Source organism: Lynx canadensis, chromosome D1 (assembly GCF_007474595.2).
Source record: "Lynx canadensis isolate LIC74 chromosome D1, mLynCan4.pri.v2, whole genome shotgun sequence".
NCBI classification, from domain to species: domain Eukaryota; kingdom Metazoa; phylum Chordata; class Mammalia; order Carnivora; family Felidae; genus Lynx; species Lynx canadensis.
Genome location: NC_044312.2, coordinates 17,562,750 through 17,588,486, shown reverse-complemented (window position 1 = coordinate 17,588,486; position 25,737 = coordinate 17,562,750). Strand labels below are relative to the sequence as shown.

At 50.4% G+C, this 25,737-nt stretch overlaps 1 protein-coding gene across 1 annotated transcript in view; it reads right to left on the bottom strand.

Annotated features, from left to right (window-relative positions):
• Positions 1-696: 696 nt before the first annotated feature.
• The window catches only part of POU2F3 (POU class 2 homeobox 3), a 38,430-nt gene continuing 13,389 nt past the window's right edge, over positions 697-25,737 (bottom strand). The window contains exons 2-11 of the mRNA XM_032595006.1: positions 20,654-20,758; positions 19,362-19,464; positions 16,489-16,571; positions 13,947-14,129; positions 13,378-13,519; positions 11,574-11,710; positions 9,490-9,651; positions 4,097-4,163; positions 2,940-3,072; positions 697-1,964 (exon numbers count right to left, since the gene is read on the bottom strand). Coding sequence (XP_032450897.1) covers positions 1,925-1,964; positions 2,940-3,072; positions 4,097-4,163; positions 9,490-9,651; positions 11,574-11,710; positions 13,378-13,519; positions 13,947-14,129; positions 16,489-16,571; positions 19,362-19,464; positions 20,654-20,758 — 1,155 coding nt within the window. The 3' untranslated portion in view covers positions 697-1,924. The remainder of the gene's footprint in view (positions 1,965-2,939; positions 3,073-4,096; positions 4,164-9,489; positions 9,652-11,573; positions 11,711-13,377; positions 13,520-13,946; positions 14,130-16,488; positions 16,572-19,361; positions 19,465-20,653; positions 20,759-25,737) is intronic.

Sequence of the window (25,737 nt, the reverse complement as noted above, 5' to 3'; positions counted from 1 at the left end):
CCCAATTTTGGTTTTTCCCCCTCAGCTGTTAGAAGGGCTTCCCTTTCGCACAGGTCAGTGTCAACCTTGGGCATGGTAACGATTGAAATTTTTATTAACCTCAGAAAAACCACCAGGAGAGCTTGCTTGCCCCTCAAGCCCCTCACCAAAACTCACAGCGCATTTCCAAGGCCACCTATATTTGATTGTTGAATTATGCTTTGTTTTTCATATCTATTGCTTTCCATTGTGGATATTGAATAACTGACCTTCAGGATATCTGGGATATGAGCCTCCTCAGCCTCTGCCCCCACCTCTTAAGTCTGAATGACTTGGCCTTAAAACTCCCCCTTTCTATCCTCCCCCTTACAAAATGAGGCAACCAGCCTCCTCCTCCTCTGTCAGAAAGAGTAAGAACTCTGAACTCTTCAAAGCCCTGTATTAATGTAGATCATCTTCAGCGGCAGGTCTGGGGAGTAACAGACTTACTGCACCAATTGGCAACATTTTCCCCATCCCATTTTTTGTAAGTAATCTCTACGCCCGGCGTGGGGCTTGAACTCATGTCCCTGAGATCAAGAGTTGCCTCCTCCACTTACTGAGCCAGCCAAGTGCTCCCCCATCCCATTGCACTATACGCACTCATATCCCCCTCAACAAAAGACACAGAACAATAATCTAAACCTCTTCTTATCAGCAGTGGAATCATTTATATCATAACTATACAAATTTATTTAGGAACAGAGAGATTCCTTTGAATCTCAACATTTTCTTGGATATACAGTCTTTAAAAAAAAAAAAAAAAAGGTTACCATCTCTGGAATGGCTTCATGTTACATCTCTACACACTGGCCCACAAAGAAGGAGACTAGAAATAATGTTCCCGAGAAGTCAACAAAGATTCCCAGCCCATGTGGGAACTCTTGTGGAAGCTAGCACAGTATTTCACACTTTGGCATTTTTTTTCCTTTCTTTTTCTTTTTCTTTTTTTAAAAAGAAGATAAAATATTACAGAGATATCTTCAAAATTCACACCTGAGTTAAATATTTTGTTGGAAAATTCCACATTAAGGAGAGAACGTCATTGCAAAAACTGGAGAGGGCTATATACAGGTATTTTGCCAACATAACTCTTACATATTTGCTTTTGTGTCCTTTCTTCTGCAGCCGGGGGTGGGGGGCGGGGAGGGAGAGAGGGGACCCAGGTAAGGACGGGGAGGGAGACAAGGAGCAAGCACTCCTGAGCTCCGGGGCAGGTATAGCAAACAAAAGAGCACCTGTGGGCAGAGAAACATGCCCCGGGGGCTGAGGGTGGCTCAGCCTTCTGTAAAGAAGAGAGAACCTGGAGAAGGCAATCACGACTGGATCTTGGTTCTAGAAAAGGGGGCTAAAGAGAAAATGGGGTGAAATGAAGATTCAGTCAGAAAAGTTTGCTGAACGGAGAAAACATCAAGTCTTTGGTGGAGACATCAGATTCAAATCTTTTCACAGATTTTAGAATCGGTTCAGAGGTGGAGGCTAAGTTCAGAGTCAAAACCATCATCTCTCCTTCCGGTTGTTTGGCACACCAGGCAAACGTCTGTCCCCGAGAGGCCCACGGATGCATTGGGAAATCGTGGCAAGATGTCCTTTCTCCGAGAGACTACTGCCACAGTGAAGCCGTCTGAGATATTTAGAACTAGGAGAGAGGAGCACGGGGATGGAAGGTGAAAATGGTAAACAGCGAGGAGGGGCATATGTTTCAAGAGCACTAGGAGTCCACACATGCTTCAATCACAGTTTAGATCTCTGGGGGCCCTCACTCCTGAAGAAGCAAGAGTTTGGGTTGACAGTGGGGATTCTCTTTCACTCTTCTGACCGTAAGCTGTCCATACACAGAAGGCGTGATTCCCTTCCTTCCAGTGGGGAATACAGGGCCAGGTGGATTAGGAGAAACTTTTTGGTCTCAGTGGAGGTAGGTGGGATGATTCCATCGGTACCAAGATCTGGAAGGAAGGAAAAAAAACGAGTCAATGATAAAAGGTGCTAATGTGACTGAGGGAAGACGCAAATGGGCAGCGACTGCTAACAGGTGTAGGGTTTCTCTCCCGGGCAATGAAAACGTTCTGGAATTAGATTATGGTGATGGTTATGCCACATTGTGACTACACTAACACGCACTGGATTGTACCTTCAGGGGTAAATTGTAGGGTATGTGAATTCTAGCTCAAAACACAGTAAAACATGTACATTATATGGTTTTTTTCGCCCCCCCCCCTTTTTTTTTTTGGCAGGGGTGGTTGAGGAGCTCCAGAAGTTTGGTGTGTGCAACAGTTATCGGTCAGTAAGACCTTGCTGCCTTGTGGAATGGCCTGGGTTTGGACAAGTGGATTCATTTCTTCCGACGAGGTACTGCCTAACTTTCAAATCTCTGCTGTGCTCTGAATCCGTGAGCCATCTCTCAAAGCACCTGCTCTGAGAATACTTTTTAGAGCAGACTCTTTGGTCCCAGGGGCGGCTTACCTCGCTGCATGCCAGGTGGGAACCCGAGATGGGGGCGGGGGCAGGGAGGCAATACTTCCCTCTGTCATTGTGTCAGCCACACTGACAGCTCCCGCTCACGTCAGAACGCCCCAAGAGCAGGGTTCCTGGCAGGGAGTGGAGAAGCCCTAAGCCCACTGAAGGACCTGGCCCTTCCTTACAGGAGTGTTCAGAAATTTCCACCCTCCCAGTGAGGATGGAAATATTGGCTTTGTTGACATCAGCCTCTTGCCAGGACTGCTGGCTGGCCGAAGCTTCTCTTTTAAAGCCCACTCCCTAGGGATACGGTCCAGCCTGGCTGTCCACTCTGTCCCCGTCCTGCCACCCCAACTCTCCTCTCCGAGAAAGTGGCAGGCTTCCTGCCCCGAAGGATTGACCCAGCTTCTTGCATGGTCCCTTGATCCTGCTGGAATGTCTCGGTATTCTCTCCTCCACCTTACCCCGAAGAGTTAAAACCGGAGGCGCTCATTGCCGCTTTGGAGTTATTTTGAGATGCAGTGGGGCTGTTGGCGTGGAGTCCGGAGCCGGGAGACGAAGGCCCGCTGTTGTTCCCAGGGGAACAGGATGACGTTACTGAGGACGAAGAGAGGCCAAAACAAGGGGAAAATAATGCTGCTGGGTCCCGGGACCTCGTGACCTGGCCCTTCAGACATGTATCCCCAAAGAACTCCCGCCCTCTCCCTACCTCCCACCCATCGGCCCACCTCCTGCCTCGTCTGCATCAACACCCGGCCCCAGAGGGACTCTCATCCTAAATGCTCTTTGCAGCGCAGGCCCTGGAGAGCGGCATGGCTGGTTCTGCGGGTCCAAGAATTGCCAAACGCAAAAGGACAGATGCCAAAATCATCCTACCCCAGGACACACCCTGGGCTGGGCGTATGTAGCCCCAGACTGCGAGGCGGGAGGGGGAAAGGAACAAGAAGGCTCGGAAAGGAGGAGGGGAGGAAAACGAGAGAAGGGAATAGGAGAGGAAAGAGCATCTGAGGCCACAATTAAAGGTCGCCGGCCCCTCTCCTGTTTCTGTCTCCACAGAAAGACGCCCGTGTATCTCCTAGAAAGAGTACAGCCAGGGGACAGGCTTGGATCCTCATTTTTGGGTTTCCCTAACAACGTCCCGTGAATAAGGGGACAGATATCTTGCCATCCAAGCAAGCCAAGATACTTTGACGAGTGGGGAGCAGTGCTATTGATCGTGTCCGGACAAGAGGCAGACGCTGGGGCTGTCCTGGGCACATGCAGACGTATGGTCGCCCCTGCTAGTTCTTTGGAAGGCTGTAGGTACTTTTTGAAAAATAGAGTTCCGCAGAAAACTGGTTTGGAAAACCCTGCCTTCTATACAGCTCCTTCAGGGATGTGAAATGCACTCTGGTGCTGAGAAAGTATGGCAGCGGAAGCAGAAAGCAAACGCTCGTTTTAAACTTGGCCTCTTCAGCACTTCCCAAACTTAGGGGGTCACGGAACCCTTCTTCTCCTGGCAGAGATTTTAATAGCCATTGAAATACATTTAAGGAAGGCTGACTTAGTTACCTTTCAGGTCTACCATCCCATCATTTAAAGGAATTCTGGAGTTCTTCAGAAACCCCATTGTAAAGCTCACCTGTTCCAGGCATGGTGCTGTGGACAGGAGGGACAGAGAGGGGGCCCAGAGACCCAGAGGGAGAGACCTGAAAGGCAACAGAGGTTTGTAAATGTCTTGTGTCTGCTCCCTTCTCCAGTCTTGACTGCTTCTCCCAGGGTGCTGGGCCCCAGACCGCAGATAGCAGGACTCAGCTTCCTGGCTGCTTGCCTAGTTCCAAACCTCCGCTCGGTCCCCCGCTTCCAGAAGAGGGCCTCTGGACCACGTACAGCATCGGCTCCAGTTCTGCAGAGCCCGGGGCCCTGCCCTCCCTGCTGGGCCCCCTGGCAAGGCTTCTTCGGCACTGCCAGGATGAAGCTCGAGTACCGAGGGCTTGGCCCCTGTCGTGGCAGATGCTGTCAGTTGGCTATAGCACCTCGTTCTTTTCTTCCATGAGATCCCTTTGCTTGGTGCAGCAGAGCCCGGCCCTGACAACCTGTTTCAGGCTTCCTGGCCTGGTGTCTGAGCGGACCGCCCACTCTCCAGAGAAAACTGGAGGGGCTAAACTTTCATTTTGCCCTGAAGACCTCCCAGCATTACCGACTCTGAGATTGGGAAGGGACTTCAGGTCATTTAGTTCGAACCTCCTTACTCTTCAGGACTCTCCCCCTTAAGAATCACTGCCTTAGCACGACCTAGAACAAGTTGTAATAGAAAGAATGGGCTTCGGGGCCCAACAGATCTGGGGGTGAGAACGTGGTTCCATCGTAACTATCCACGTGACTTTGGGCGAGTTACCTAACCCCGCTGAGATTTGGTTTTCTCATCCGTGAACTAGAGGTAATACCTCCCTTATATTTCCTTTTAATTAAGATTTAAAAAAAAATTTTTTTTTCAACGTTTATTTATTTTTGGGACAGAGAGAGACAGAGCATGAACGGGGGAGGGGCAGAGAGAGAGGGAGACACAGAATGGGAAACAGGCTCCAGGCTCTGAGCCATCAGCCCAGAGCCCGACGCGGGGCTCGAACTCACGGACCCCGAGATCGTGACCTGGCTGAAGTCGGACGCTTAACCGACTGCGCCACCCAGGCGCCCCTAATTAAGATTTAATAAGATAATGTCCATAAAGCTTCCAAGTCAATGCCTGGCAAAGAGTGCCAGGCTTGTTAAGCGTCCGTTCCCTTCCCCCCCTGAAGGAAGCTGTCAACTGTCTCTGGACACCGGTCACCTCTTCATTTGAGCTGAAATCTGCATACCTTGCCTTCCCTTTATTCTCCTCTTGCCGACAGGGGAAGCTCCAATCGATGTTCCCAAAGGACGTTGGAAGGACGTTCTCAGGGAGCTGTGATTTGATATCCCTCCCCTCCCCAGCTCGGATCCTCTCATCCCAACAGGATGTGGCATGTATTCATTTCCCAATTAATCAGCTACGGGTCTGCTGTCTTCATTTACCTGCCTTTTTACAATGAGCCTCCTCAGTAGGGCCGGGGGCCCACGAAGGGTGGAGGCAGGTGTGAGGCCTCCTGGTAAGAGATGTTATCAATGATTTCTCTCCCTCTTCTCCTCTCCTCCCTACTGCCACACCCAAGACATTTGTTGTTGTTTTAAAATAAATAACGTGTTCAGTCACTGTGACCAGCTTCTTCTGTTTCCTTCTGGAGGCAGGCTATGCATATGCAAGCAGACGTATCTATGGTTCCCCCTTTTTAGTTTTTTATATAAATGCTAGCATTCAGCCCACACTGGTTTGCACCATTTTGTTTTGCTTTTTTTTTTTTTTTTTTTTGCTTAACTGTATATCCTGGAGATCACTTCATATCAGAAGCGGAAGAAACTATGTCCTAGTCCCAAGGAGACTGTGCCAATGAGACCTGAGGAGAAGATAGGATCAGAACATGCTCTCTCTCCGCTGCCTCTGTAACATCACAAGCATTAATGTAATTATTTATTTAACATCTTTTCCCCCCGCTAGGCTGTAGTCTTCCCAAGGGCAGGATGATGTCTGTTCAGGTCTACCGACTACAGTGCCTAGGACTTTGTAGGTGCTCAGTAAGTAAGTGTGGAATGAATGATGAGAACCAATCAGGCTCCTTCCTGGATCCTCCATGCCTCCCACTGCTTTTCTCCATGTGGGTGTCTTGGATTGGGCTTGGACCAAAGCGAGAACCTACCTCCCAAAGCCCCATGTTTAAAGATTCCGATGCTCTTATGACATGGTTCCATTTCTTTGACACGCCTGACATAATCTAGCCCCCGCCTACCCCTCCAGCCTCCTCATTCACACTCATTCACTCCCTGGGTTCCAGCCCATGCCAGCTTTCTATGCTTCCTCCTTTCCACCCATCCCAGCCTCAGGGCCTTTGCATACACTCTTTCCTCTGCCTCGAATATTCTTCCCTATGCTTTGTCCTCCCTGTGCACCCTCGACCCCCATTAACATCTACTCATTCTGCTGCTGCCAGTTTGAGCATCCTTCCTCCAAGAAGCCCCTGACACCAGGACTAGGTTAGGGCCCTCTAAATCACCCTCCATCTCTTCTAGAGATTCCATCACAAAGAGCATTTGCTTAGTGTCTATTTTCCCTGCTGGGACCGTAAGCAGGGATCATACGGGTCCTGTGCACCACCATATCCCAGTTCCAAACATATGGTGGCTGCTCAATAAATATTTAAGAAAAGAATGATGACTGACTATCCCTTGCCTCCAACTTAACGTTTTCATTGCTTTCTCACAGCCTGCAGGGTAATTTAGTACCTGTGGCCCGTTGTGAGCCAGCCCTTATCAACCTCTCTTAGTCCCTAAACCTTAGCTTCATTTAGATGGCAATGTTGTGATTCCCCAAATGCAGCACATCGTTTTATAATCCCATGCCTTCTCACAGATGGTTCCTCCCGCCTGGTGTGGCGCTCTTGCTAATTCCTAATGTGTTTGAAGAACAAATTAGGGGGTCAGCGCTCCCAGCCTCCATTCGGGTTGGAGTGTCTCTCATCCTCGGTGTTTGTCTGTGTTCCCGGAGCACTCCTACAGGGCTTCTCACATCTCCTTCACTGCAATCTCTTGCCTCTTCTCGCTCCTCCTTAGTTTCCTGCCTGGATCCTTTTCCTTTGCCTGTCCCTCACCTGCTGGTGTTCCCCAGGGTCAAGACTAGACTTTTCTCTTGGCTCTGTTGTGCAAACAGCATAGCTGAGCTCCTCCTCCCCTAGGATTTCAGCCACCAATTTATGCTTATGACTCCCTGACCTACGTCTCCATCCTGGCCTTCTCTCCTGACCTCCAGACCCATCAATGCAAGTGCCCAAGGACAGCCCCACGTGGGTGTCCCACAGGCCTCACTGGACCTTATAATAATGTAAAGAATGGAAATCGTCACCTTTTCCTGCTCCCGAATCCGCTCCTCCACCTGTGTCTGACTGTCCCATCAGTGGAGCAACCACTGGCCCCATCAGCCCAACAACCTGAATGCTGACAGTCAGCCCAGAGTATTGTCTTTCCTTCGTCATTTCCCTGCCGCCATCTGATTTCCGATTCATAACCCAAGACCCAAAAATTCCACCTTCTCATTGTCCCTTGAGTCTCTCCCTTCCCCTCGTTCTTAGTCCCTAGCTTTGCTTCAGCCCCCATTATTTCTTTCCTGGGTAACTGCAGCCACATCCTACCTGGTTTCCCCACAACCAGTCTCATGTCTCTCAAACCACCCTTTATACTGCACTCAGAGTGATCATTCTGGAAAGCAAATCTGATGGTGTCAGTGGCCTGCTCAACATCCTTCGGTGACTTCTCCCAGCCGTCTCCTTAGCGTTGTACATAGTCCCCTCAGTCTGGCCCTTGCTGGTCTGTCTAGCCTCATCGTTCCACATCCCTCCGCAGGGACCACCTATAGTTCTGGGAACATGCCATACACTCTCCCTGCTCCCCGCTACTGTTCTTATACTTTCCCCCCAGGAGAACTCCACCCCACACCTATTTGCCTCTTCACTCCTTTTCCTTTTAGACTCAGCTCAGGTATTAATTATCTCCTTGGGGGAGCCTTCTCTAACCACCACCTTGGCAAGGCGTCGTTAGCCGCAACTCCTAAATTCTCCTAGAGAAATTATGATGTTGTTTATCATTTGTTTCTTTGTCTGTCTCCTCTGCTAGATGGTGAGATCCTCTGGGACAGGGGACAGATATTATTTATTTGTGTATCCCCAGCACTCTGCGCAAAGGTCACTCTATGGTAGATGGCCAAGGAATGTTTGGTGAAAGAATGAACAATGGTGTCGTTTTTATGAAACAGCTGTGTTCCACCCCAGACAAGGCTGAATAGGACGGTGGCATTGCCCCCAATTCCCTTAACCTTCCAACCATGGCATCCCCAGGGATGGAGGAAGAGAATGTTCCTCCATCTTTCCCTGGATGCAGAAGATATTTCCTACTCCCCAAACTTCCACGTTGTTCCCAGCCCTGACTTTTCCCCCAGACCACCAAAATCAGACACACAACTGTCCACTTGACACTTCCTCTCGGATCCTTAGGAGGCGTGTCCAGCTTAATCTGACCAGCTCCAAATTCTTAGTCTTTTTCCCCCTCACACCTGTATCTCTGGCTTTCTTCATCATCTTAAAAAAAAAAAAAAAAAAATGGCAGCGCCTTCCAACAAGTCGTTCACGCCAAAACCCTTAAACTCATCTTGGCCTCATTTCTCACACTCCTTATCTGAGCTCTCAGCACATCTCGTTGGCTCCACGGTTGAAGTATATTCAGAATCCAACCACTTCTTGTCACCGTCCTGGCTACCACCCTCCCCTAAGCTTCCTCTACTCTCAGCCTGGTTATTGTGGTTCTCCTCACTGGTGTCCCTTTGCCACGTAGATTATTCTCCACCTCAGTCAGTTTAGGCTTCTCCACTCACAGCTCTCCAGTGTCTTATTTCATACAAACCCAAAGCCAGGGTCCTTTAGTGACCTCCATGACCTTGGGTGGTCTGCTCTCTGTTATGTCTCTGATTTCCCCTCCTATTCTCGCCTCCTTCCTCACTCTGCCCCAGCCATACTGGCTTCCTTCTGTTCCTCAAACATGCCAAGTCATTGTTACTTGCTGGTCCCTCTGCCTGGGACACTCTTTCTTGTAGATACTTCATCTATTTCCAACACTTTGGGCTCCACTCAAATGTCACCTTCCCAGGGAGGTCCTCTCTGACCTCTCTATTAAAAAAGCATCTCCTCATAATTACGTCCACTCCCCTTACCCTTCTTTATTCTCCTTTATATTATGTTTATTTCACATATGGCATCTATTTGACTATTTATTGTATGCCCCTCTCAACTCCCGACGGCCATCTTCCCCCGGATGGAGAAGACTCTTCACCTTCCAGGCACCATTCCTGTTCCTGCCCCCTCCCCCACCCCCCACCCCCCCCATGCTTGGCGGGCAGCTTGGTTCTTGGCCACTTACCAAGCGGGAGTTGTAGATGGGAGATTTGATGGGTGTGGTCACGGGGCAGTTGATTCGCTTCTCCTTCTGACGTCGATTGCAGAACCAGACTCTCACCACCTCCTTCTCCATGGACAACTGCTCTGCAATCATGGAGATCTCTTCTGAGCTGGGTTTGGGGTTCTGCGGAGACCAAAGGGATAGAGTGTGGTCAGCAGGAAGGGGGAACAGGGTCAAGAATCAGGGGTGGGGGCCAGAGGGTCCAAGGAAACAAGATAGGCCAATGGATGGATCAAAAGCTTTAGAATCAGACCTAGGGTGGAATGCTGGCTCTATCATTTACTGTGTAGCTTTAGAAGCCTTTCTTAACTTCTCTGAGCCTCAGTCTTATCATGTATGAAGTGAGAACAATAAGGTCTACTGTATAGGATTGTTGCGAGGCTAAAATGAGAAACCATGTGTAAACTGCCAAGCCCAGGGCCTGCCACAAAATACAGGATCCACAAATGTAGCTCTCTTCCCTCATTTCTTACTTCAGGAGAAGTTCTGAAAGGAGAAGTCCTTTGACATGTGTGTGGGACGGGCAGAATCCCGAACCCCGTGTTTCGCCACACAACCTGATAACCTTTTCTCGTGTTATTGCTTCCTGTCCCACCTCAAAATAGGAAAACATAAACTAAAGCATGCGGATCCAAGACTGTGGAGACATATATATTCAGCACTTTCTTGTTCCAACCCCTCCCTCCACCCAATCTTTGATCTCAGCCCCTTTCCCTCCTTCCTACACACCCCCTCCCTTGCTCGGCTGCTCCCAGAAACCTAATCAGCAGGAAAAGCCAGCTCTTGCCATTCTGCCAGCAGGACGCAGCCATCAAATCCTTGAGCCAGATGCACCAGCGAATGAATTCGCTGGAGCGGGCAGCAGTCTCGGAGGCCTGGGGCCCACAAGATTAAATGAGGCCAAGGACACATCCTTTAGGGACCTGGGTCGTGTGGATAGAGGCTCTGAAGGCTGGTATCCAAGGGATCCCGATTAGAAGCTGTGTAGACCACACCTGTTTTCCTTCTTCTCTTCCCTAGCTCCCACAGGGCACAAAGCTGGTATTATTATTAGCTTCTACATACTGGCTCAGGAATATGCTTTTGCTACAAGTTCAAACAAATGTATCATATTATATGATCACAAGTATTTAAATGTGTGTGGAGAAAGAAACAGGAGGAAATACATTTAGATGCCATTTGATGGTAGATTTTTTGTTCTTTCTACTTCTCTATATTTTCCTAATTGTTTACAGTGAGCATTTACTACACTGATAATTCTAAAACTACAAATCAATGCATAGAAAGTAAAGAATTTCAGATGGTAACTATACTTGTTATGATGAGCATTTTGTAATGGGTAAAATTGTTGAATCCCTGCCATACACCTGAAACTAATATAATATTATATGTCAACTAAGGTAGAAAGAAAGAAAAGAAAGAAAGAAAGAAAGAAAGAAAGAAAGAAAGAAAGAAAGAAAGAAAGAAAGAAAGAATTTATATGGAGTGTTCTGGCTTTGCTCCCTTTACCTCCACTGGATACAGAGATCCACCCTCTTCTGGGACTCTATATCCCTTTTTTTTTTTTTTTAATGTTTATTTTTGACAGAGAGAGAGAGAGAGAGAGACAGAGTGCAAGCAGGGGTAGGGCAGAGAGAAAGGGAGACACAGAATAAGAAGCAGGCTCTGGGCTCCAGCTGTCAGCACAGAGCCTGACGTGGGGCTCGAACTCATGGACTGGGAGATCATGACCTGATTCGAAGTTGGATGTTTACCCAGCTGAGGCACCCAGGCGTCCCCCTATATCCCATTCTTTAAATCTCCTGGTGAGAGGGACAATGGGCCCTTAAAAAATGTCAGGGCAAGAAGAGTCAGTGGGGGAAGAAGTTCCTGAAACCCAAGACGAAGGCGCCCGCTCCCTGGGACACATGGGTGCCTGGAGAGGGTGCCTGGGCTTGCTTTCCGACCCTTTCCCAGGGCAGGTGTGGTACCGAGGGGCCTGAGTGTGTCTGCTCATCCAACTCTGCACATCAGCCCACCCGTTCCCACCCAGAGGAGCCGCTCACATCTTGAAATCTCTTCTCCAGAGTCAGGCGGATATTGGTCTCGATGCTGGTCCGTTTCTTCCTCTTCCTACCAAACACTTCATTGAGGGTGGGGAAAGAGCTGGGGGTGCTCCCCGAGGGGTCCGATGGAGAGGTTTCTGTCCGGAGGTGGAAAGACAAAGGAAGCTCAGAGAAGAGAATGCATGGCCAGTTGAGCTCTGTGTCAATGGCCTTGAGATCCACCGATGCTGCCCAGTAGGCTCTGCAGTGGCTCTTTTGGGACCAGCCCCCTCCTCCCGGAAGGGGAACCAGAACAGGCCAAGAACCCTGCTTGTCCTCATTGCTCTGGGCAAAGGTCTTCCGCGACTCCCATGCCAATGCCTCCAGTGTTTGCGGTCACGGTTCAAGGACACTCAGACATCAGCGGCATGTGTGGGTGTGAGTGGGTGCAGGCAGGGCTCCTACAAGGGACTCTCATGAGTCTGTCTTTTACAAGGATGCTTGGATATGGATGCTCAGTAAAATGGGAACTGGTGTTTTGAGCTAAAAGCAATGGCACTTGGTGGCAGAATGTTGGTGCTGATGTCACTTTCTTTTCAGGGCAAGTGTTGGAGCTGAGGCTGTATGATCGGTGGGCAGATATACCCCACAGGAAGGATTCAGGCATCAGGTAGGGGGGACGCACTAGAAACGACCCGTAAGGTCTCTTCCCAAAGATCCTAAGACCCTCTGATCATCTCTGTCACTTCAGTGCCCTGAAGAAAGCTGACGAGGGGACAAGTCGTTGGGGACAGCTTCCTTGACCTTCCATGTTTCCTCGTGGAGGGACTTCTGAGGGGGTGACTGACCCCCTTGTCTGCCCATCCCACCCTTTCCTTCCTCTGCACAGGAAGTACTCGTCAACATGTGTCTCCTGACTAGAGCCCAGCCTGGCGCCGGCTCTGCTCCTTCCCTCTCTGCCTACACCAGTGGTTCTCAGCTGGGGCGGTTTTGCACCATGACTGCTCCCCCAGGGGACATTTGGGATATCTGGAGACATTTCTGTATGTCTCAACGGGCGGCAGGTGCTGCTGGCACCCGGGGGGTAGAGACCAAGGATGCCGCTAAATGCCCTATAATTCACAGGACAGCCTCTTCCAACCAAGAATTCTCCGGTCCAATGTGTTGATGGTGTCCTGGTAAGAACCCTGTCACCCACTGTCCCCAGACACCAACCTCCTCCATTCAGTATTCCAAACATCTTGCCCTTGGCTTGCACCCTTGACCTCCTGGAATGCCTCCCAGGTCACCCGGCTGACAGAATCCTGTGGACCCTGCTCCTGCTGTAGGACTTTCCCCACTAGTCTTGCTCACGGTGACTCCCTGCCCTCTGGAGACCTGCTCGAGGTTAGCCAGACAGAGGGCTTGTGTTGTGACTCTTGCCTTCCCGGCTCCCCCAGGAGATCCTAGAGAACCCATTCCCCTATCTTCCCAACCTAGAAGGGGTCCAGAGCGCAAGGTGAGTAAGTTTGCAGACCCAAACTTTGTCTCTGGTGAGCCGTCCCCAGGTGGCTGGGTGGCCGTAGGGTGGACAAGGGAAGGGGGCCAAGTCTTCATGGCCACAGACCTGAAGCCATGTCTTTCAAGGGGCCCTCTCAGCAACGAAGCAGACATTTCCCTCTCCCCTTGTCTGTCTTCTGTATCTTATTTCTCAGGTGGTTCCAGGCCCAGGAGGAGAAGGGGTCTTACACACTGACCGCCTAAAGCCTCAACTCAGACAAGTCACCAGCCCCTTCCCTGCAGAATCCTCTGGGGCACCGTCCACCCTTGAGTCCCGGATGCCTACCTGCATCGTGCAACCATTTCTCCAGCAGTGGCTTGAGCTTGCACATGTTCTTGAAGCTCAGATTGAGGGCCTCAAATCGCGAGATGGTGGTCTGGCTGAAGTCATTACCGTACAGTTTTCCCATCGCCAGCCCCACATCTCCCTGCATGTGGGGACCGAGAGGGAGAAGCCGGAGGGACGGGCTCCTTCTCTTCTTCGTCCACGTTCCCCACCATCCTGGCGCCCATCATGCACGGACAGAACCTTCAAGCACCCACCCGTGACCGTGACTCCTTTCCAGGTTTTTTCCCTCTAAGAGGGAGACTTTGGTTCATTTCCCTCCCCAGACTCGGAGAGGGCCGTGCCCATGTGCCCAACCCCTTGTCTGGCTCTCATTCCTCCTACCCGTTTCCCAGCAGTGTCCCCCAGTTCCCTTACCAATAGAAACTGTGCCCTATTCTCAGGGAACACAGGGACACGTGGGCTTGCCCCAAACACATTGAACGTCCGGCCGCTCCTCAAATGTACACTCGGGAAGCCCCGTCTCCGCTCGCTCAACCCGATCCCTTCTAGCTCCCCGCAAACCAAACCTGTGTGAAACCCAGCTTAATGCGCCTCTGCTTGAAGGTCTTGGCAAACTTCTCCAGCTCTTCCAGGTCACTGGGCTCATCAGCCCCTCCAGAGCTGGGTAGATGCTTCGGCGCTGGGAGATGTGGGGACGCTTCCAGATGGGGGTCTAAAGAAGATCCCGGCAGCCCGGGGCGCCCAATTGCCTAAAAGGGAACACATGCCAAACAGATCCACAATGGCACAGATCAAATGGCACTTTCTATTGTGTGCTTAGCAGGCGACAGATGTCTGGGCGCACTTGATTCCTATTTTTTTCAGGGGCGTGGAAGTGAAAATTTGGGTTTCTACAAAGGGATAGCAAATAGCTAGAATAGCTGGGGCAGACACAGGACTGCAGGACAGGGAGGTGGCCTTCTTGGGTTTTAGTCTATGACTCATTGTTTGACTCTGGGCAGGTAACTTCCTTCTTTCAATTTTCCGCCGTAAAAGGAGCTAGCGGGGTTGTTTACTAAGATTCCAAAAGCAAATCTCAGAATGGGACAAGGAAAAGGTTGTTTGCCTTGCCTGTTCTTTTCCACAAAGCAAAGTAACTGAGGTGTTTAACAGGCATTAACTGGAGATAACAGAGGACATCCGAGACTTGTTATATTAATAGACCTTCCAGAAAAATTTAAACCCTTATGACTGCCATCTTACTTTCGAACCCATCATTTTCTTTCATGAGAGTGTTGTTTGGGTGTGTTTCGTTTTGTTTTGTTTTTGTTTTAAGTTTATTTATTTAATTTTTCAGTAATCCCTACACCCAATGTGGGGCTTGAACTCGTGACCCCGAGATCAAGAGTCGCATGTTCCACCGACTGAGCGGGGCAAGCGTCCTGTGTTTTTTGTTTCTAAATCAAAGGTATTCCCGTGCTATCTAAATATACGTTGATCTCATTTATGGTTGTCAGGAGATAGTCTTCCTTTAGTTCATTTTCATAGAAAAATGGGCTCTAAAACCTAGAGTTCACGTGGCGCCCTTTTGGGGTTGGATTGAATCCCCCTCCTGAAGACATCCACCATAGCACAAGCTCTGGAACCCAGACCGAGGGGTCCAGGCATTGCGTCCCGTCCAGGAGCCACTGCCCACGTGGACAGCACTACCTATATCCGCCCTTGTCTTTCTCCTTCCCAGCTTACCGTTTTCCTAGACTAAGGTGAACTTTCCTCCTTCTCTCTTCCGAGATCTGCAGATTTACAATTCAGACGGGCAGCCTCAGGATGAGGAAGGTGAGAGGACCCTGGCAAAGGATCTTTTAGAACAGAATGATTTGGAGCCTTATGGGTTTGGTCCTGTTTTGCAGGATGGGGGTGGAAATCTTCAGCTCTCTTTGAGACTTCCTTCTCATCGATTCCTTTGTTCTTTAACAAATACTTCTTGAGCTCTCTTTGCTAGACCTTCTTCTCCCTTCCTCTCATATCCAACGAGAGGCCAAATTGCATTCGTTCGTCTTCCCCAAACAGGTCCTCGTTTGCCCTTTCCTCTCTACTCTTATTGCCACAACCCTGAGCAAGTCCCTCATTACCGCTGCCCTGGACCATCTTAATAACCTCCTGAACGGCCTCTTGGATTCTCAAGTCGTAAGATATGAGAGTTGATCTCAGGCCTCTATAAGATCTCTTCCAGATGTAAGTCTATGATGACATTCTGAGTCCCCAGGAGAGAGTGAGTTTAGGATTCCAGTGGCCCCCTTCCTATTAGCCACTAGATGGCACCCTCTCCCCTTCCTGATGTCTTCAGTGGACACTCTAGCCCTCTAGAGTCAGGGCCCTTAGTGATCCGTGGGGATCTTCGCGCACAGAAGGGCCAGTGGGGCCCTGTAACCTGTCTCTGCAGAGCCATCTCCTGCAGCTGTGCACGGGGGCACCCAGATGAGGGGAGGAGAGGCACCTACCAGACAGCTCCTGCTGCTCTTAGCGAGCCACACACCTAGAAAGAGGCCACGTCCGGCCAGAGGAAGAGGTGGCTCCTTGTAATTGGCAAACAGGTACCGTGTGGCAACACGGCAGCTCTGTTAACAGCCCCTCGCGCCGGTCTCGGACCTCCTGACCCGCACAAGTGCACTGCAGGAGGTGGCCGAGGATAGTGGGTCTTGACAGGGACCCAGAGGTGAGAGACTGTGGCCTGGTGGGGACTCTGGTCTCCTCCTTGGGGCTTGAGAGGACCCGGGCAGGGCTGGCGGTCGCCGTGGCATCCCTGAAAGTCAGCCCTCCTTAGGACCTGGATGGTCCTAAGAGGAGTGAGCGAAACCAGGGCTGGTGTGGAGGACCCACACTGCTGAGCAGGACGGCCTGGGAGCTGAGATCTCTGGGCTCCAGTCCTGGGGCTGTTGGCGATGCTGGTTCGATCGTTTCTCCCGGCCGTGGCTTTGATTCCTCGTGTGTGAACAGGGATAATCCCTCGCTAGCCCCTCTTCCCAGAGGCGTAAGTGCAGCATCGAGGGGGTGGGGGAACACCGGTGAGCAGCTCTGTCCAGAGCTGAGGCATTCTCAGGGGGAGACAGGAAGAATGTGGTTGTTTACCTGGGACGCCAGGCCAGGCCCGGTCTGCGGGAGGAGGAGAGAGCTCTGTTGCTGCGGAAAGGGGAGAAGATTTGGCTGCAGACCTGAGTGGAAGGGGAGGGACAAAGGAACAAACAAAATAAAATCCAGGCCGTCTGAAGGACACGCTCCACAGCTTCGGGACCGAGATAACCGTCCCCACCCCCTGCTACCTCGTCAGGTCCCTCAACCCACCCCGAGCCCTGTGCAAAGGGCCCCCACGGGACTGCCAGGCATTGCCACACGCAGGTGGAGGTGAACGAGACACGGATAAGCAGGTAAACAGCCATCCGCAAACCAGTCCTCCGGCTTGCCCGCCCGCCTGCCTGGAATGGTGCTGCACGGGCTAAGGAGGTCAAGGCCAGCCTGCTCTGGGAGCTGCTAAGCAGGCCGATGAAATCCAACAGGGAAGGAAAAGCAGCTGGAACGGAGGGGCCGGGGAGCTCCATTTTGCCTGCAGACAGCCACAAAAACCTGGGCAAATCTGCAAATATGCCAGGCCACATAGATGGGGCCAGAGAGCCCCAAAAGGCGGCACATGGCTGGCCAGAGGCTCTTGGCAGAACGAGGACATTTTCTACTTGGGAGGAAGAGCTGAGAGAGAAGGGAAGACCAGGGGCCAAGCCTCTGGAAACTCTGTCTGGTGGTATGGCCTCCTTGTACTGTCTGAGGACCTCTTTCTGCTCCTTGTACTGTCTGAGGACCGCTTTCTCCTTCCCTCTCCAGGAAAACGGCCCATGAAGGGCTCTGCCTGACTGGTGGTCATGAGAGTGGCCTCCCTCTAGGAAGGTCCTCAGCCAGGAGCTCTCACTGTCGCTGCGGGAATGAAGCCATCGAGCTACCAGAACAATGGGCCGGGTCACCCCAACCACTCAGCACAGACCAGAACCTTGGGGTCTCTGGGGTCCCTAAGCGGCTGCAGGTCACTGATGTACGGCATCTGTGGAAGCTGACCTTTACGCTCCTCAGTCTATAAAAGTCAGGGCTTAATTTTTCCTTATTAAAGTAAACAAAAATCTCTCATAAGGAGCTCCGAGCCAGGAGTCAGAGGCTTAAATGCTAATAGTAATCTAACATTTATACTGCATTTTGAAATACACAAAGCCTTTTTATATGCATTATTTTGAATAGCCCTCAATAACCTCGTGAGGTAGAATTTTACTATTTTTCTATTTCTTACTGTTTTCCATTTTATTTTATTTTGCTCCGTTTTTATTCAGAGAAGTTAGGTGAAGTTTCCCAAGGACACACAGCCAGTAAGTGATTTAAAAAAAAAAAAAAAAGAATTTTTTTTTTTAACCAATGAGTTTTCTGCCTTCCGAAAATTTTTTGTTTGTTTATTTTGCCCTGCATCATACACTGGCCTCACTGGTTATATGTCTACCTCTGGGCCATTTTCACATCACTGTCTTTGAAATTTTTTTTCTAGGGGCGCCTGGGTGGCTCAGTCGGTTAAGCCTCCGACTTCGGCTCAGGGCATGATCTCGTGGTCTGTGAGTTCGAGGCCCGCATCAGGCTCTGTGCTGACCGCTCAGAGCCTGGAGCCTGTTTCTGATTCGTGTCTCTCTCTCTCTCTGACCCTCCCCCGTTCATGCTCTCTCTCTGTCTCAAAAATAAATAAACGTTAAAAAAATAAAAAATAAAATAAAAAAATAAAAATTTTTTCTAATGTTTATTTATTTTTTGAGAGACAAAGCGCAAGCGGGAGGGGGCAGAGAGGGAGGGAGGGAGAGAGAGAGAGAGAGCGAGAGAGAATCTGAAGCAGGCTCCAGGCTCCTAGCTGTCAGCACAGAGCTCGACGCAGGGCTTGAACTCATGAACAAGAAGATGGTGACCTAGGCCGAAGTCGGACACTTAACCGACTGAGCCATCCAGGCGCCCCTCACGTCACTATCTTTTAAAACAGAAGGGAATTAGCTGTTACCTAGGAATGTGATATACGTTGTTTAGCTAAAATAAGTACTTAAAGGCTCAAGTATGTTCTCAGTCATCACCATAAAAATACTCTGAGATGCCTCAGAACCTAGGGGTAGGGACTGTAATTTAGGCAGGTGTTAGGGATGGAAGGCAGAGTTGCACGTTGTTTGGATTCTGGGTTTCCAAAGCCTCTACCTGGGATTTGTACACAGGTGGCAAACTCCTACTTCCTCCATCACTTTGGCCCTCGTCAGTGGAGACCAGAGAGAGGGGGGAGGTGGGCAGGCAGTGCAGGTCAATGGCCAGGAACACAGGTTTCGGCCAAACTTCCGGACTTTTCTTATGTCACCAGAGACACACTATGACTATCTACCACACAAGGTTATTTTGAAAAATGCCAGGAAAATCACTCATCAGGGCTCCTGGCAAATCACGTTCAAGAAATACCAGCTATTATCATGAATATTCTAATCTGTTTGCTCTTGGCCCAGGAGCCAGTCTCTGGTAGTAATTTCCGTGCCAAAGAAAACCTGAAAACCCCTTCTCCCGCCTGAGGGTGGCGCTGCTGCTCTACCCAAGCAGAGTCAAGGCCGGCTTCCTGGAGGTGAAAGTCTGAATCAGTCCTGAAAGATTTCCAAGGAACTGGGACTTGTCTGCACTGCATGTCCCAAGGAGCTCTTCCTTCCTGTGCTCCCCTCCGCCCCCAGCTCCTTGCCACCTTGCACCTCAGTCTCTACTGGCCGTGAAGTTGAGGAAGATGAGAGGGAAAAGCAGAGGACTCTCAGCCTGGCGGGGGCAATGCCAGGGTCCCTTCCCTGGGTCTCAATGCCAGAGGAGTGAGCCACTCACCCATGCCCCACACTTGGGCTCCTTTATCCAGCAAGCCACAGCAGCACTTTGCTGGACTTGATCGATGTGGAAAACTCCCGAGTTCTTACCTTGTTGCCCAGATTGGGTCTGGGATAGCAGGAACTGGGATACGGACTGGAGGTGGCCAGGAACCAGCACGAGCTGCTGGAGCGGATGGAGGGAGGTCATGTCCTGCACATGGGGAGACACATAAATCGCCGAATTTACACGCTGGGGGTGCCGGCTCCATCTGCCTGCTGCCCATCTGTCCCGTGGGGCTCCAGACTCTGAGAGTTTGTTGGCAGTGACCTTGCCTTATGTCTCTGTGTAGCTCAAGTGCCTGGCACGTAGCAGCGATTCCATTAATGCTGGCATTGTTACAGCTCCTGCACTCAGCCAAGCAGTGCCTCTCAGCCTAGTGTACTTAAACTTTGCCTTGTTATTTAACTTTCGTGCGTGTCAGTCTTGTCTCCCAAGTAGACGGTAAACGTCGAAGGCACAGGCTCAGTGTTACCCGGCTCTCAGAGGTTTACCCTAGAAATGACATGAAATCCCGATCGTCTGACTCTGTTTCTTTAATCTCATGCCACTCGACTGTGCTAAAAGCCACGTCTTGGCCATTTCCTGGGCCTGAGCCTTTCCTGGAAGGAGGAGCAAGTTATTATTTCTTAACACAACCGATCTGATGAAGCAGAAAGGCCACTGCCCCTGGGCTCCTCCCACCAGCCCTCAAAGGGGAGACAGCAGTTCCGATACGTGGGGGATCGAGATCCTCAGGGCTCTGTGCCCCCTGAGGGCTGTGCTTCGGTCTGGTAAACCCCTGCTGAATGAGGAAGTGAAGGAATGGGCACACGTTCCGGTCTTAAGTATTTCCAGGGAAGGGGTGGCATTTCTTCCCCAGGTGATCCAGACCAAGAGAGGGGCTCGCCACATGGACATCCGCCCTCTCTGACGTTTGCTGTTACTGTTTCAGGGTGCCTCCTCTTCCCCGCACGACACTCTGTTCTACTTTGGCTTTGGTGCAAAACCTCGAGGGAGGAGAGTGGGCTCGCTGGAGACAGAAATGCTCTATATCTGTAGCCATGGTTGTCGCAATAGGGCCCCCTGAAATGGGGGCCAGCTCCACAGCCGCTAGGTCCATTGTTCTGGCCAGGCCGGCTCCTTTTGGTCCCAGACAGGTAGAGGCAGCCGGGCTTCCCCTCTGGACTCCCACCTCCACCCCAGGCCTGAATCCCTCGGTCACACTCCCTACAGGGGGCTTTTCGGACCACGAATTCACCGAGAGCCAGGTCTAGAGGTCAAGCATTTTGGAGAAGGCTTGACTTCAACTCCCCGGCCCACTGAGACTATCAGGGCTCCCCGGCATCAGGCTGGCATTTACCCCAGACATTTGGTTTCCAGACATCATGGCAGGTCCTTGACTCAGGTGACATGGCCGATGCGAGAGGGTCTGCTGCAAGGAGTCACTGAGGTCCTCAGTTTTAATCTGTGTAAGTGGAGGCAGGAGAGCATCAGTGCGGGGCCTCCCCAGGCGGGCAGAAACAGAAACGTAGAGAAGGTCAAGGCGGATTAGTGACGAGCCCCGAGAGTAAGGAGCTAGCTCCGTGCCTACGGTACCTACAGGGCTGGGGCTTGATGTGCCTCCCTGTGTGTGCACCTCAGCCCAGGGCAGCTGGTAAGAGACAGGGAAATGGCACTCTGGAGTCAGAGTCTGCAGGAGGGGGGGTTCACAGAGATCCATGGTTCCTCAGCACATTCTGTGGGCTGTGCAGGCCCACGGTGCAGTTTACGCGCTTCCTCGTTGAAACGGGAAAAAAAGAAGGATATTGCGGGGACTTGAAACATTTCTTTTAAATTTGGAGATGGCGTTCTTCCTTTTTTCTTGGGGGGAGAGGTTAGAATTTCTTTTGTGACATGATGCTGATTCTAAATGGTATTTTAAGGGGCACCTGGATGGCTCAGTGGGTTAAGCGACCAATTTCAACTCACCACTTGTGGTTTGAGTCCCGTGTCGGGCTCTGTGCTGACAGCTCACAGCCTGGAGCCTGGTTCGGGTTCTGTGTCTCCCTCCTTCTCTGCCCCCCTCCCCCTGCTCATGCTGTTTCTCTTTCTCTCTCTCTCTCTCAAAACGAAATAAACATAAAAAAAAATTTTCTAAATGGTATTTTAAAAACTCCCCACCTTGCAAAGTGGAAAAAAAAAAAAAAAAGGCAACCCTTTACCAGTCTCCCCCATACTGTTTGTTTATTTTCCTGGTCCACAAAATCCCAAAGTCTGGGAGCCAGCTTCCCCTCTCTCTTCCCCTTGTTTTCCACAGTTATCTATCTTCTGCGTGGTGAGCTGCCTCTGTAGTCAGCCCTCTGCACCCATGCGGCTCTGATGATAGTCTTTGCCGGTCTCCCTACAGGTGGGGACACGTCTCCCTCATAGTCACTACTGCAGGGGCAGCCTGAGGGGGCTGTGATGGCTTCTGAAACCTCTCTAGCCTCTCTCCAGTGAGAGAGGCTAGTGCTGTCTCATCCAGTGCTGTCTTGGATGACAGCACCAATCACCCACCTGTGGGGCTCTCGGGTGTCCAAGGGCAGGGCTGGATGGGTGCACTATTTGGGCCCATACAGAGAACTATACTCTTGCGGCTTTTCAGGAAGTCCACTGGGGCAGGGGAAGCCAAGTGACTCTGAATTCATATAATATGACAAAGAGCATAGGATCTAGACTATACCTTTGAAAAGACATTAGGGAGACCCTCTGATGGAAATTCTTGGCCACAGACGTCCTGGCTTGAACCATTTTCTTGGTCTACACTGGGGATGTCACAGACATCCTGGAATCACTCCTGTATTAACTTAATCCAAGTAAAACGTTCAGACCAATGGCTATGTTTATGCTTCATTGTTGTGAAATGAATCTTTAGATCACTAAAGAAAGAACTCCCTTTGGTTGGTGAGCTAGGCAGATCCTACTGAGTGATATCAGAGACCGAGGAAAGAGCTAATGTCCTAAATATGGTACCTTGCACATAATGGGAATTAATGCAAGTTGATTACCTAAAAGACACAAACAGAACCCATTTCTCCATAGACTCCAGGGGGATACAGTCAGGAAAACGTTGAACAGGGAGCTAGACCTTGTGTCTAAGTCCTCACCCCGACTTGAACTTACTACGTAACCCTGAGCAATCTTTTAGCCTGTACGAGACTCAGTTTCTCCATCTGTTTGATGATTCTATGGGATTCTTCTCTCTTCCAGTCCTAAAATGGAATCACAAGTTCCAGTTCCATAGTGCGTTTGGCAGACTTGGCTAGCCCAGGTTGCTGCGGTGTTCTAAAGCAGACCTAAAAGGGCACCAACAAGGGCTGGTGCCACCAAAATTGGGAAGAGGATGCTTCTTTCAGGGACAGTCTTTACAAATCATTCCTCTCTTCTCTCACCTAAGGAGACTTATTCTGGGGCACTGGAAGCAGAGAAGAGGAAGGGAGAGAGACAGGAAGTAGGACAGTGGGGGCAGAGGGTTGAGACTTTGTGAAAACTCTAAAGACACGGCCAGCCGGGAGGGATTGCCAAGACGGCCCCAATCGCTAGCCCCAGGGTCCCTCGGTTCTTCCCACCCAGGCTTGGCATCTCCGTCTAAGAAGCTCTGGTGTCCTACTTTCTTCCCGTAGAAATTAAGAGTTTTCACATCCTCGATTCTGGGGAAACATTTGTTAGCAGGTTTTTAAAAAGCCAGAAATAGATGATACAACTACTTATTTAAAACCACCACCACCACCACCACCCTTAAGGTTTGTTCGAAGAGATTTTAGTTAAGCAAAGCCTTTTGGGGGCCACGTCTCCTTTGTAGATCCCCCCCCCCCGCTCCTGCCCCGGTGCATCCCTCTCCCAGTGCGGGGATAGGTGAGGCAGGATGGAGGAAGGGGGACAGAGGGAGAACATGGAAAATTGGAGCCAAAGCCACACTGGGTAGAACCACCGCGGGCAGCTTGGCGGGGCTCCAGCTCGGAGGCAAGTGGCAGGGTTCCTTTATAGACTCATTATGCGCAATGGAGATAAGAAGGTGCAGCTATGACAGAGCTTGAAAACATGTGCTTTGCCTCCAACCTGGGTGCTATCTGTTAGAATCACTGCCAGGTCTTCCTGCAACACTTAATTTCAGAAACCAGCGCCATCATAAAAGAAAACTCACCCTTTCATCTGCTTCCCGGATCAATTGCCCTCCAAACTCGTTGAGGGGCACAGCTGACCTCCCAGTTCTAAAAATGAAGCGACCGATAGCAGGAAATTCCTCTGGGTGTTCGTCTGGGGCGTTCTGACAGCCCCGTGTGTCATTGTTGTGACTTTTTGCTTCGGCGACGTTTCACTCTTTCATTTCTCATATTTCATTAGCCTATGGGTGCGAGCTGCTGACAGTAACCCCCCAAGGAAGAGAGTCCTATACAAACCAGGTTGAAAGACAGTAAAGGAGATTTCTTTTTCGGTGACAGATTCTAGAAGTCTCTGCCTTGGTGGGTGGGTCTCAGAAAGAGAGGAAGGGAGGAAGATAGACGTTAGCGGCTCTTAACAGCCTCCTTCGGCAATTCTCTTAAGAGTTCACGGGTGAAGAAACTAAGAAATTAAGAAACAAAGTCCTTCCCAAATCAAAAAAATCCCTTTCACTGCTGTCGAATGGAAAAGATTGGAGCCTTTCCAGGCAACTGGGTGTTGGCTGTGGATCTGGAAGACGAGATAGAGACTTCTGTTGGAATCCCATTGACTTCTAATGTGAGAACCGGAGGCAAATTGGACGAAAATCCACTTTCCCCCGTACTTGTGAAAACCCAATCAAACCCACAGCCTGCCTGGAATCATGAAGACTGTCTCCAGAGTCCCTTTGGTGGTTCTTCTCACGCAAAGGGATATCTCTCCAGGCCCTGCTTGGGATGGACTAATCCCTGGGGACACGGGCCACCCAGAGGGCTCGGCCCTGTCATAGCCACTGACCGTCCCGTCCATCTGTTAGACAAGGTTTGTTCGCTCAGGATTTTCTCCACCCACTGTGCTGTGTACAGGTATTACACTGAGTCTTGGGCAGTGACCAGGGAGGTAAAAAGTCATCATGGGTGATTATCTTTTCTAATCCCAATGAACTCCCTGACATCACCTGCTTGAGAAAGCAGTAGCCTCATTCCGCGAGGAGAGAGCCCCCTCTGAGGGGCTGGAAGCCTTCATACGTTCCTTACTCGGCTTCACACTCCCAGCCAGAGGTGTGGGGACAAGTATTTGCCTTCCCATCTCATGGAGGCCCAGAGAGTTTTAGAGATGGGGATAAAGTTACATAACAAGACACTGGCCAAGTCGCTTAAGGGAATGACCCTCTGATTTTCCCCCGGTTCCCTTTCTACAAAACAATACTATCAACTTCCCGGGGGTGGGAGACAGCATAGACCGTAGGTGATGGAAAAGGTAGCGTTCTGGCCCAGATAGACCCACGGACCTCCTTATGAACCATGTTTTGGGGTCATGTGATGGGGCACGAGGGTGCTGGGGTACTCCTCCTTAGCCCCACCCATGACATTTTCACATGGTTCTCTCTCTCGGGGAAGCAGCCCCACACTAATGAACAGATCACTGGCGATGAAAACGATCAAAGCTGTTGTCCTGGTTGCATAACTCGTTTGTGGAAAGTGTTTCATAAACATTTCACAAGAAGGAGAATTTCAAAGCATGAACATCTCCCAACCTGCCTTCAATTACAGGCAGGATTTTTTTTTTCTTTCTCCCCCCCCCTTCTACACTTCTCCTAGCAGTAAGGAGAGTTTCTGTTTTGTAACTGATCTATAAAGGGTTGGCAGCGAACATGTTGCTCATGAAAAGATCCTAAAAATATATTTCCAGTGGTAGAATGGGGCTGGCAAGTAACTCATCTCAGGTGAACAGGGCTGAAAGTCCCCCGGGAGATGTTGGCTTGCATTTTCGCTTAGGAAACTATCCTCTTTCTGTGGTTCTTGGTTGTTCCCTGGGAGTCCAAGACTCCTGCCTTCAGATGCCTCCGGGAAGTGCCTGGGGAGATGGCCTCACCCAGGTTTCCAGTCAGAGCAATGACAGACCAGCTTCGAGGCACTTTTGCCCAGGGACACTGGGATCTTCTCCCTGCCCGCATCAAACTTCTAGACAAAGGAAGAGGAGAGACAGGGGACCCTTGAGTAAACTAGTAGCTCCTCAGGAAGCCGGGGCCACTTGGGGTTGCTACCTCCTGAAAAGGAACTTTTCAAAGAGGCATCCTTGTTTTTCTGGCTTGCACCGACTCTGGAAATGCAACAAGCTTATCAGTCATGTTATTTAATGCTTTGGCTTCAGTTCTTAAGACATAGCACTGCTAGTGCTGACACATGCGTGAAAAACCCCATCATTTTAAGCCTATAAAAGTTTTCTTCTCCCTCTGGCACATAAGTCCATGCATTCAAGTTTAAAAACTCTGGGAAGGGGCTG